Source organism: Poecilia mexicana, unplaced genomic scaffold (assembly GCF_051168715.1).
Source record: "Poecilia mexicana isolate PSO_F unplaced genomic scaffold, ASM5116871v1 scaffold_14, whole genome shotgun sequence".
In the NCBI taxonomy this organism is placed as follows: domain Eukaryota; kingdom Metazoa; phylum Chordata; class Actinopteri; order Cyprinodontiformes; family Poeciliidae; genus Poecilia; species Poecilia mexicana.
The window spans coordinates 12,502,501-12,515,737 of NW_028263383.1; the positions used below are offsets into that span (position 1 = coordinate 12,502,501).

The window sequence follows — 13,237 nt, forward strand, 5'->3', positions numbered from 1 at the left end:
CAAATTTGTTCATTTTCCACAAATTCACAACTTTTTTCAAGCTTGCAGTGGGTTTGTTAGTCTTATTTTTCTTGTAATAGAGAGATACCTAAGTTTGATCAGACACTAAACTGCCAAACTGCCTTATTCTCTTCCAAAAATGTCAGATTATCATCAGCGTAGTGTAAAACCTCTGCATGTTTTTGACTGGAACAGCTTCTAATTTAGGATGCTACTTTCATTGTAACATTAAATATAAATAGAGAAATGAGTTTGAGAGTTTTATCTTTTTCACACCAGCTGCTGTCTCTGACTAATTAAAAGTATGTTGTGTTTGTCGGTCTGAAGGATTTTCTCCGTCCCGCGCTGCTTTCCGTTCGGCTTCCTGTTCTGTGTGAGCGATCTGTCAGGAGTCGATGTCTGTTTAAACGAGACGTGTCCTGTGTGGGCTCGCTGTCAGAGCCGGCTCAGCCCACACTGGAAACGTCTTGTGTAAACACCGTCTACCTCGCTGCGCCCTGTGAAAAGATCGTTATTGGTGTTTTATGAAAATGGAGCGCCAGATTTACAGAGTGGTGAGAAACACATGGGAGCAGGGAAAGAACGGAAACTACCGACTCTCTGCTCCTCCTCCTCTTCATACGTTTATCATTTTCTCTTGTCCTTTTCAGTTATTTTTGTATTTATTTTTTTTCTCATCTGGTTAAACCAGATCTTGTTAATTTGATATTCAATAATGTCAAACTGTTTACCTACCTTCTATATTTTATTTTATAAGTTTCACATATTTAGTCTGTTGAAGGGTTCTTGTTCGATATTTCTCCAGTTTTTCTTTGATGTTTAACTCGATCCAGTCCGAATGAATCGTTTCTGAAAGTTGTTTTTAAATAAATAAGCATTTAGCAAAGACCTGCTCAGTTGAGTTTTATTACAAGTAGATCTTACTTTTATTGTCCATCATTTTGACTGATGAGGTCAAGAAAAACCTCGTTATCTATTTTTATCCAGCAATTTTAAAATGATAAAATATTCAAAAGTTTTTAATTTTCATTCAGTTAATTTCATATTTACCCCAAAGAATCTGAACCGAGAATCAACATGGTCCAGTCACGCATCAACAGATGAATATAAGTAACTTTTTTCTCTACAGTGACTAAAAACCGCCGTTGTTTACATATAAACAAAGGCGAGAAGGCAGAAAAACTTTTACAAGACCATCTAAAAGAACATCTTTCTCTTTAAGAACAAAATATGAAGAATTTCTTTAAACGTTGGCCTTAAATTAATTAATCACAGGCCTTAAAATTCATCACGAAAAACCTAAATAATCCCATATGTAGATTTTTTCCTTTTCTGCCGGACAGAAATTTGAGTTAAACAAGCTGTGGCTCCAGGCGATGCGGGCTACCGGTAGCCAGATGCTACTTTACCTTTGCTAGCTAGCTAGCTTTTTTCACAACTTGTGCTACGTTTAATTTCAGAGTTGGGTAGTGACTAGTTATATTTACTCGAGTAATGTTTTAACCAAAATCCACCGGACTCAGAATCACACCTGCAGTTTTTGTTAAAGTTTCAGAAGTTTTTTTATTCAAAGAAACCGAATTGGAAACAGATATTTTATCTGATTTTGTATTTATTTACTTATATGAATCATTGTCATTTTGGTTCTTAAAACACCAAAAATTTCCTCAACTTCATATTTTGGTTGGTCAGATGATGTCATTTTTAAATATTAAATGATTGATAACTTGATCAGTTACTCAGTACTTTTTCTAACTACTCAGTAGTTTTTTACCAAATACTTTTTGACTCTTGATTAATTTCTTGGATGGAAACTTTTCTCTTTACTTGAGCAAACGGGATCGTTTTTTTTTTTTTTTTTTGTGTCTCGGTTGTTTCTAAAAACAGATCAAGAGCTTCAGAAACCAATCCAGCCATTTTTTGGAAATAAGCAGGTGTTTGGAGAATGAAACATTTCAAATACCTAGATATGCTGAGAGACACTGGGCTGTTGCCTAGCAACCCCGGCAGGGTTCAGTTCGTTACCTAGCAACCCAAACAGAGCTCCAGCACGTTCGGTCAGCTGGTTTTGCTGCTAAGTTGAGTAATATTTTTAGGTACTCTTAACTCCTCTGCTTAATTTTTCTACTTTTTATAGTTTTTCTGGTCTTAAGTTTTATTGAGGGTTTCATTATTAAATTTCTCTTAAATGTTTCTTACTGAAACCTGCAGATTTCCTGAATAAAGTTCTTAACTTATTTTCACCGTCTGGATGTGATTTCAGTCTGAAAACGTCGTGTTACCAGAGAGCCTACATGTTCCTGTTCTTTGAACTGATGTAACATTTTGCTCACCAGTTAAGCGGCAGCGGCGGCGGCGTTCCCTCTTTCCTCATCTGTGGTCGTAACTTTCCGGCTGATGGGTGAGAGATTCTCCAGCTCCTCGGAGCGGAGCGGCGGCGTGCCGAGGAGCCGTGTTTAGGTTTCATTGTTTAGGAATGGGAGGCCGCCGTGTGCAGATCCTCCTGAATATTTCATGACACAAACCATAAAGATCAAAGCTAAATTAGCTGTCCTGTTGTTACGACTCCGAGGGGAGAACTGTAAAATATGTCTCTTCTCTGGCTTTCTTCACTCCTCTGGCTCTGCTTTAGGTAAACACACACGACAAGCCAAGGAGGAAAATATTTCCCACCTTGAAAACGTTTAAAATTTTACTTTTGTTTGCGTTTGATTTAAGATATTGACATGAAAATGGGCTGAACTTTATCAGTGTTTGAGGAGTTGAAGAGAAAAGCTGGCAGACGTCAACTGATGATTATTTTAATTATCAGTTTATATATAAATTGTACAAATACATTGGTACATTTTACATTGAAGCCTTTTTTACATTCAATTTTAGGACATAAAAAAACCTCATCTGAAGTTTTGCCTCATTTAGACCAAAATTACTTGGTAAGATTTTGTGTTTTTGCAGTGTATTTAGCACTGCTGCCATTAAAAAGGCAGAAACATCTCAGTCTGGATGGTTTGGCTCAAAAATTCAATAAATGATTTTTTTGCACCAGGTCGGATTTTAATCTTTTTATTTTTTTATTTTTTTTTTTGCTCACCGTCTTTACAAAACAATAAATTACAAAGTAACGGAGCAAAGAATGCAAGAATTTGAGTTTAATTATGAGAATAAAATCATGATAGTAGAAGAAAAAATATGCAAAAGAAAAAGGAAAAGATTTTAAAAATACGAGAAAAAGCTTCAAAGTAATACTGATAATAATTTGATCCTGATTAAAGGATAAATAAAACTTATAAAGTTTAACTTTGAAAGATGCTCAATATTCTTCATTTTTTGTTATTTTTCATGTTGGAGTTTTTGTAAAATTACTTTTTTATTTTCCTGATTATAAGACTTTATTCCGGTGATATTAAAACTTTATTCTTGTAACTCTCAAACTCAAAGTCTAAATAAATAAAAGCTGTAAAACTCACTTGTCAAAGAAGACGGTAGTTTTTGAGTTTGCTAAAATCACTATGGTGAAAAAAAAATAAAAAATCCAGATTTTCCAAACATTAAATTTTCAAAAAGCAAAACTTTGAATAATTGATTAAATGGATTTATTTCCCAGCTCTAATTTGGACATTTCAACCTGACTGGATGTCTCCAGTTTCCTGTTCTCTGGTTAACATAACTGTCCTTAACATTTGATGGAAAAACCTTTTGGCTGAGTCAGCATGATGCTGCCACCACCGTGCTTCTCCATCTCGGCGCCTGTGCCGTTTATTCACACGTCGTCCCTGAATGCTCCTTTTTTCCACTTGATGCTGCCGTTCTGGTAATTATCCATCAGTGATGAGCAGCATTCCCACTGCATCCATTACTCATAAAAATAAAAAATAAGTCTGATCCATTTTGTCTGCAAATGGACAATTTCAACCATAACAAGCGAATCAATGTGCTAATGTGTAACGATGAGTGTGTAAGGTTAGAATGTGTGTGAGGACGAAGCGGACGGGAAACTGAAGCTTACTGTGGAGCTTTTATCAGGCCGATATGTGATTCTGGACAAACGGAGAGGAAACAGACGTTTATGGGAAACACTGGCAATAAAACAATAAGATCTCTTATTAAACATAAGCAGAAATAGACCCCACTTGTTCTTAAGCCACTATAAATCCTTGTGTTTAATTTAATTAGCTTGAATGTGTTTGTGAATTTAAGTCCTTTTGTGTTTGCTGAAAGTTTCAAATGAGACATGAAGTCATCTTTCCTTGCTTTCAAATAAAGCGTCCATAAATCCTGCCGTAAAGGAAACTGCAGGCTGATGTCAGGAGGAAGTGAGTGAGTGGATTCAGAGCCTGATGGGATCCAGTTTCCACACCGCGTTGCATAACGAAGGGAAACTGAACCAGCAGCACAAAGTTTCCCACTGTCCACATTCATCACAGCAACGATTTGGTAATGAGAGGGGAAAGACGAGCGGCAAAGGTCGCCAGGCCGGGAATCGAACCTGCGACGGCCGCGTTGAGGACCAAGGCCTCCATATGTGGGTTGTGCTGAACCGCTGCGCCACCACAGCACATCCTGCCTCTACGCTGCACTGATGATCAGCTCAGCAGGAGGCCGGAGCTCCTCATGTTGATGTTAGAAGATTTTTCATCTGCATCCTTCGCTACAAAAGATTAATACAGTATGAAACACTTTGTTGACTAGTATTAATCTGTAGTCAACAAAGTGTTTATTTACTCATTAAAAATTAGCTGAATTGTTTATTTACACCATTTAAGGCAATAATTCCTTAATTTTAATGAAGAACTTATAATTCTACCGGCAGATTATTTCACTTATAACATTAAAAAATGTCTTGTTATAAGTGAAATAATCTGCCCATGGAACTAAAAGTGGGTTGCTAGGTAACAGGCCGGGCTCGGCTGGGGTTGCTAGGTAACAGGCCGGGCTCGGCTGGGGTTGCTAGGTAACGGGCTGGGCTCGGCTGGGGTTGCTAGGTAACGGCGCAGTTCTCTCTGTGGAATAATCGGCCAGTGGAACTGAAACATTTTCATCAATATTAAGGAATTATTGATTCTGAGTTAGTTTTATCTTATTGTACTTATTTTCACCATGAATTAGACCAAGACTACTTGGTTCTGTTTAGTGTTTTTGCAGCGTATCATGAAACTGAAGATGAGAGCGATGATATTGATATTTAAATTCAGAGCTGTTGTGTGTCTGGTCGGTTTTGGTCACGGCGGACCGAACGGGTGTGGTCGGTCCGTTCTCTGGGCGTTTTACTCGCTGCTGCTTCCTGTCCAGATGAGATCGTTTCAGTTTTATTGATTCCCAGAGTTCCTGACCTCATTTCCTGCTGCTGTTGACAGAAACATTGAGGCCAGAGGCTCCGGAGACGAGACGCAACCCGGAGGAGCTTCCTGTCACCGCTCCGCCGTTCACATTGTTTCTGAAGACTTTTCCTTTTAATGAATTTGTCAAACTGTGATTTAGAGCTTGAGGCCCAGAGGGCAGAGCAGGTCTGCCAGGGACAGACTGCAGGAACGCTGGGAAAGTCTGGAAAAACACTTTTCCGGATTAAAACTGTTTGCAGGGTTTGTGACGGCAGCTTCATGCTTTAAGGGATCAAATGTCATAAATATTAACATTCACCACCTTAAACAGACGAGGAAAAACAAAGGAAAGAAAGAATAAAGGATGGAGTCGGATGGATAAATCAATAAATGAATCGATTTACCTGCATTTTCTTTTCCCATCTTTGCTCTGGTTGTGTTTCTATAGTGACATCAGCACTGAAGGAGAGGAAGGAGAGAAAACCTGCTCTTCATCGTCACATTTATTTATGTAGCACTTTAAAAACGGGTTTAAAGCTGCAGTGCTGTTCAAAACCCATAATGACATAAGTTGTTTCAGTTTGTTCAATTATGTGACTGAGACCTGAGGTTTAGTTTATTGTTTATTAAACTTTATTTGGTTTAGCCATGTTGGAGCAAAGTTTTAAACGTTTTTTACTGTAAAAAACCTTTAAAATCAAAAAGTTTAAAGGTGACCTGTTGCCATATATATTTACACTTTACATGTTTTTTTATTCCATCTGGGTCTCTAAAAGATTAAAAAAAAGTTTTCTGCCAATAAGTTTTTTGTTTGAGCCATTTCATAAACCATCATAATGTAACATCTCATTCCATGGGCACTGTGCCGTTACCTAGCAACCACAGACAAGCCCAGCCCGTTACCCTAGCAACCACAGTGTTTGGTCATCTGGTTTTCCTGCTGTATGCTCTGTACAACGGCTGCTGGAAAAGACAAGAGTTTTGTTGTTGACTTGCTGCGTTCTGGTTGGTTGTGCAGGAGGCTCCACTAATGCTTTTCATAGACGTATGGTTGTATAATTGTGCATCTGTTTGCAGAGATTTCGTTGTGTAAGTGTAAATGATGAGTTGGGGGCGTGGCCAGCAGCAGATCGTTTGGATTTAAAGTGACAGAGACCCTAAAACATCTCGCACTAAAATCTGATTATCCAAGAATGATTTAATATAAACATGTAATGAACGGGTTTTGTATAGACCAGTGGTGTCCAAAGTGGGTCCTGGAGGTTCAGCATCCTGCATGTTTTAGTTCCTCCCTGGTTTAAAGCACTTGGATCAATGATGGCTCAGTAGAGGCCTGAGAAGAACAGTGACCTGCTGAAGTTTCCGCCACCAGAAAGGAACTGAAACATGCAGGATGCCGAACCTGCAGGACCGACTCTGGACTCCTCTGGTACAGACCACAGATCCATCCTGACCCGTTCAACCAGCAGAATCTGTGAATTCTGATCATGAGCTGCTTCCAACAACCTGTTAGCCTGACTGACCTCATGGGTTGCCGTAGAAACGGCTCCTGAGTAAAACATGTCTGTTGGTGTTTCAGGTCGCAGCAGGAGTCAACGGGCGGCGTGTCGGCCGACGGCCAGACGGAGGAGGGAGACGCTCAGCCTCCTCGATCGCAGCAACACGGCTGCTACGACCTGGACGACCTGGACGTCACCTGGCTGCAGCTGGTCAACCAGGAGTTCAGGCACATGGGTGAGCCGCCGCCGCCGCTTTAACAGCTGCTGCAGCAGCTTTAACAGCTGCTGCAGCAGCTTTAACAGCTGCAGCAGCAGCAGCTCAAACCAATCACTGAAGTGAATAACATAAAATTAAACCAAACTACAAAAGAAAACATTTTGCATTTAACATAAAAACACCGTCTTTGTTTGAACGTCTGAAGTTGTAGTTTTAGCTTCACCTGGATCAAATTATTTTAAAACATCTCCTGTTAAGCACATTTTGATTCCAGTTATTAATCTGTTAATCCAAAATCTAATTAGTTCTGCACTTTATTGATAAGTCAAGCAGAAATGACAACAGAAATATTTTTTATCCTTTGATACTAAGGATTGCTGTTACTGCATTAGATGCAGAAAAAGTAGATTAAAAAAAGATGGTTATTTGTTTAGTTGCACCTTTTAATGTTTTCTAATATTGTTTAAAAGGTTTAAGTTGTTAAATCATTTCTTTTTATCCAATTATTACGTTTTTGCAGGTTTGGACTGGAAAGACAAAACGTGCTGGAAGTGAACAGAGTCCACTTCTCGCTCATATTTTCCTTCACTCTTGATTTGTCCGGCCGCCCTGAGCATCTCCTCTGCTTCATATTTCTTATCACATCAGGCCTTTGCAGATAAAGTGTTTGTGTTTATGGATCCCTGCTGGGCATTAAATCCTGCAGAAACGTCTGCAAAACCTTTCACTGGTTCAACATCTGGTCACAACAAGCCAGCAGACAAAATTAAAGACAGCAAAAAGGAAGAAATTACATTTTTGTAAGATTAATGTAAATCTGCAGTTATCAGCATCGGTTAGCAGAACGACATGCAAAGACCAAACGTGCTGGAAGTGAACCGAGTCCAACACACACACACACACACACACACACACACACACACACACACACACACACACACACACACACACACACAGTAACCACAAGGCAGAGCGACGGAGCCGATGCTTCCTGCCGTGCAGCTCAGGATGTCGCAGCAGGTTAACGTCAAACTGTCGCTTTAGTTCACAGCAGCACCACAGTTTTCACTTCAAAACAGCTAAAAACAAACTTCTGTGTGTTTTGAATCGTTATTAATCAGAAGGTCTGCTGAAGTTGTTCACTACGCAGAAAACGGAGATGATCACATAGATTTCAACTTTTCTTCCTTATTTTGGGAAGAAATCTAAGTTACTCTTCACTGCAAAAACACAAAATCTTACCAGGTAATTTTTGTCAAGTTTCTAGTGCAAATATCTGAGGACACTCAGAATAAGACAGAACTAACTTTTCAGCAAGTAATAAGAACTTGTCTTATTTCACTTGTAACATGTTATAACTGAAATAATCTGCTAATGGAGCCAAGACGTTTTCATCAAAATTAAGTCATTTGTGACTGTAAAAAAAGCTCCTCTATCCTTCTGAAGTCACTTATAGTTAGTTTATGACATAAAAACAAATGGATGAATCTTTACTGCAGCACCCTGCAACCTGCGCAGCTCCGGAGGAAGTTGGACACATTTTGCCTAAAAATGATGAAGAATCAACTGATGTTTGTTATACAGATCATTTTTCATCTTTTATTGAATATTTGCATCTAATTTGATCAAAATGACACGAAACATTGATCTTATCAAAAAGTCGGAAAACATGTTTTTTTAACCCTTTTTCATAATTTCCCTTCTTGTTGCGATTTTCAGTGCAGAAGCTATTTTACTTTCACAAGTGGAGCGTTGCAGCTTCCACTATAATTATATATTTTAATATAAGTTTTAATAGTATTTACACCTGTAAAATAGTTTAAAGTAAAAAATACACATCATGTATTTTATCCCTTATAATATTTGCTGCATATGTTTGAATTATTTGTTCCGAGTTTGGAATAAATATCTTTTTTCATATGTTAAAGTTTGTGCATTAAAGACAGAAATGATCTTTACACATTTTAGCCTAAAACTTCAGGTTAACTTGGACATTTTGTGTATATGTGACATAAAAACTGGAAACTTTACTTTAATGCTAACTATGCTAATGCTAACAGAAATCAAACACGATGCGAGTGAGTAAAGAAATTAATGAACGTTTCAAACACTGGATATGTAACAAGATGCAGAAGAAAGAGTAAACAAAGTTATTTTTCTTTTATGGTGGGGAAACATAAATAATGCTTGGAGGCTCAGGATGCTCCGCTCCTCTAAACAAAGATCCTCCCAGCTGAGCGCCGGATCCTGCAGATGAATCAGAGAATCCACAGACTCTCTGCTTGGTGGACTGATGAGCTTTTTAACTGTTGGAGCTGTAATGATTGGTGGCCTGGTTTGTTAGAGCTGCTTTGTTTGCTCCCTGCATTTATTTATCTGCAGCACTTTTAATGCCCTAAGGTCTCTAAACTGCTCTTCTCCATAGAAACGTCCTTTAACGTGACGCTGTTCCTTCCTCAGTTGGTTTAATCTGCGTCCTTTCACTCCACTTAGCGGTGATGGTGTGACAGACAGACAGATCCATGCATCTCCTGTCCTGGAGGTCAGGCTGTTTGCTTTGCTCATAACTCTGATCCTTTTTGTTTTTTTAGTTGAGAGCTCTGGTTTGCCAGTTAGATCCGTTTTCATCACGTATTAAGCAGCCTTGGAGCGAGGCAGCAGTTTGAGATGCAAAGTGAGCAGGAATACAAACGACAGCATGAGCTGAGCTCTGGGCAACAGAGGCTTCTTCTTTTATTATATTCGTCTGAAAACATGCAGCATTTCTCCACTTAACTCAGGGTTACCTAAAAACACACCTGACTAATTTCCTTCTCATTTCATGGAGCGACATAAATCTGAGTCTGTTTCCTACTGAAGCAGCCAAAAATAACTCTGTAAATCTGAACCTTGAGCTGTTGGTGTAAAAACACTGGAAGGAAAACTGAAGCGTCGACGCCGTAACTCTACGGGTCGTTTTAATTTATCCCCAACGGCAGAAAAATTCTCCAAACTTCTGCTCTGCTGGAAAAAGAAATAAATGGAGAAAACAGTTTTACACCCTTACAGATAAATCTTATCTTTGCTTTTTTTCTCTCAAATTTTTCAAATTTAAATTGCAGTGGCAACATGACTGCATTTATAAAATTCGGCTTTAATCTTTTTATTTATCAAGAGGATAAAAGCTATTTAATACGCCCCTCCCCTCCAAAAAAATTAAACCAGAATTTGCCCAAAAAGTCCGGTTCGGTTGGTGAGGTGTGAACGCTAACCGACCTCTGACCTCTGGTCCACCTCGGTCTGGGTTCGGCTGAAGTGAACTCTGGCTTGGTTTGAATGTGAACACCAGGCGGACCACAGACCGCTCCAAAAAGCAGGAAGTGGACTACAGCGCAGGGCATTCTGGGTAAATCCAACCAAAGCTAACGTGCTAGCCTACCGCTAGCAGCAGAATTGGCTCCTGGTCTTTAGCCTAAAGAGAAATCCTCCAACCGCTAAAATCCTCCATCTTGTTTCCATCTGGTGAAGAAGGAAGTTGCTCTCAGTGTCTTCAGAGGTTTTTGTGTCGTTTCCTTCAGTAGTTTTTGGTGCAGCGCCCCCACAGGCCAGGAGGGGGACAGGTTGGTTTTACTCAGAGCCACAGCAGCTGGAGGTGGAGCAGATGTTCTGGGTCCAGTAGAACCGGGTCGACCGGACCATCAGGAGGGAAACAGCATTAAAATGTTTAGTTTATGCCCTGAACTGGAGAATTTCAAGAATAAATGAGAAACAAAGTCACTGATAATCACTGCATTGTTTTATAGATGTTATCTGTATTTAGTCAAGTTGACTAATCAAAGTGATGAACAGTATGAACATAAAAGACAACAATTATCAACGCACCATCAGTCACTGATTTAACAATGAAACCTTTCCTAATGGTGGGCGGAGCTGCTAGCGCCACATGCTGGTGGAAAACACATATCAGAATTTTAAAGTGAACTTTGTTACCAGACTGGGTTGATTTTGTCTTCTAGCAGTTAAAACTCCTGCTGCTTATTGAACCAGGTTCAGTTCTGGTTCGCTGTCCGTCCTCAAATAGAGGAAAATCACAGGAATCCTAATGTGAGGCTATAAAGTCGTGATCAACTGTTGTAGGAAGGAAAGGCCTTTCCCTCTGACAGACATCTGAGATGAAAACAAGATTTTAGCTCCTCATTGACAAGCTGTTGAAACGAAGAGCAGCGTCTATTTTTAGATTAGTGGGGCAACCTTTCAGATGAGGGTCAGGGCAGCAAAACCAACATCGCTGGAGACGGTCAGAACCAAACATTAATGAGGACCAACACCTCCGAGACCTGGTGGTTGGACCCGTTTCATTTTAATTATAGTTGCTGTTATTTTATTGATATCAAGGAAGAATAAATCCGACTTCAGAGGAACATCCTTAGTTAATATCCTCTAAATATTTTTATAAAAACCAGAAATCACACTTTTTAATCCCCCCAAAAAAGTGGATGCTTGAAATCCTTGAAAATGCTTGAATTTGATGATAAAGTCCAATCCAACGGATTGGCCAGAAAACTCAGTGGAAAAATGTTGTTTGTATTTAATGTTGAAGCGTTTAATTTGAGCAGGAAGGTCGTTTACTTTAACAAGATCCATTTGCATCATTTTAATGTAATGAATATTTACGAAACCAGCTGGGGTTGCTAGGTAACGGGGCTGGGCTCGCTGGGGTTGCTAGGTAACGGGGCTGGGGTTGCTAGGTAACGGGGCTGGGTTGCTAGGTAACGGGGCTGGGTTGCTAGGTAACGGGGCTGGGCTCGCTGGGGTTGCTAGGTAACGGCTCAAAGACATTGCAATAAAGGCTGTCTTCTATTTTATACGTTAAAAGCAAGTTACTGAAATTATAATTCTTTTGTTAAATTAATGTTTTGTTCTCAGATAGTTGGATGTAGAGAAACAAAGTTTAGTTATATTTTAGATGACCTTGTCCCTCCTGTAGTAGAATGTAAAATAACATCACAAACCACTATTAATAATAAATGATATCATATTAAAAACTGTCTTTTGTTTTCATCTCCAACATTTGAGGCTGGAAAAGTTTGAAACTTACCTTTAAAATGCTTGAAAAGTCCTTGAATCACTGTGGGAAAGTGATCAAATCCTATTGAAAACATATTAACATATGAATAAAAACAGAATGAGCTTCATTTTTCAACAGAATAAAGTTCCAGCGTTTTAACGGTTCCGTGGTTTCGGCCCCCAGCCTCACCGGAGCTGGACGAGCTGACGATGGAGGCCGTTCTGGTGGAGCTGGAGCGCGTCTGCGAGGAAAAGATGCAGCAGGCCATCGAGACGGAGGAAGGCCTGGGCATCGAGTACGACGAGGACGTGGTGTGTGACGTGTGCCGCTCGCCGGAGGGAGAAGACGGAAACGAGATGGTCTTCTGTGACAAGTGCAATGTCTGTGTCCATCAGGTGAGACCTCACCGAAATCTGCTTTTGTTTCTCCGCTAAATAAACATCCTTAAGTTTGACTGAACAGGTTAGCATCGGTCTGCGGGAAACAAAACATGCATGTGAAAAGAAGAATCCAGGTTTAGATTTAACGTTTTTCTGCCTGATTTCTCCCTTTGCTGCACTAACCTGATCCCTGCTTCATCCTCGGGTTTCGTTTAGCTAACCGTTGCACTGCAGCAGCGCCGCTGTGGATGTTAAAGTAAAGATTGGTCCGTTTGCCTCCAGCGCCGCGCAGCAGGTCCGAACGGTACGAAATGTCTCTAACGTCTCGCTCTCTGCCAGGCGTGTTACGGCATCCTGAAGGTGCCTCAGGGTAACTGGCTGTGTCGGACCTGCGCTCTGGGGGTCCAGCCCAAATGTCTGCTCTGCCCCAAGAGAGGCGGCGCCCTGAAGCCGACGCGCAGTGGAACCAAGTGGGTCCACGTCAGCTGTGCCTTATGGATCCCCGAGGTGAGCCGCAGCATTCACTCCCTGCAGGCGACGTCACATCGGGTTGGAGGTTTACTGCAGATTCTTGGTCAGACTATGTCTGGACTTTGACTAGGCCACTGTAGCACATCTATTAGAACTATATTTTTCTTTGTTACTGGCAGCTGGAGGTCACAGTGTGATGTTTTTGTTTTTATAGGGTTGTGTTTCATTTCCCCCCTTTTTATAATTATAAACTACTTATAATAAAATGCATCGTTTTTTATTTTATTTTATTTTTTCATTTTTCT

General features: G+C 40.0%; 1 protein-coding gene across 1 annotated transcript in view; it reads left to right on the forward strand.

Annotated features, from left to right (window-relative positions):
* Nucleotides 1-13,237, forward strand: part of jade2 (jade family PHD finger 2) — a 153,230-nt gene that overhangs the window by 87,686 nt on the left and 52,307 nt on the right. The window contains exons 5-7 of the mRNA XM_014985165.2: nucleotides 6,898-7,052; nucleotides 12,265-12,476; nucleotides 12,801-12,968. Coding sequence (XP_014840651.2) covers nucleotides 6,898-7,052; nucleotides 12,265-12,476; nucleotides 12,801-12,968 — 535 coding nt within the window. The remainder of the gene's footprint in view (nucleotides 1-6,897; nucleotides 7,053-12,264; nucleotides 12,477-12,800; nucleotides 12,969-13,237) is intronic.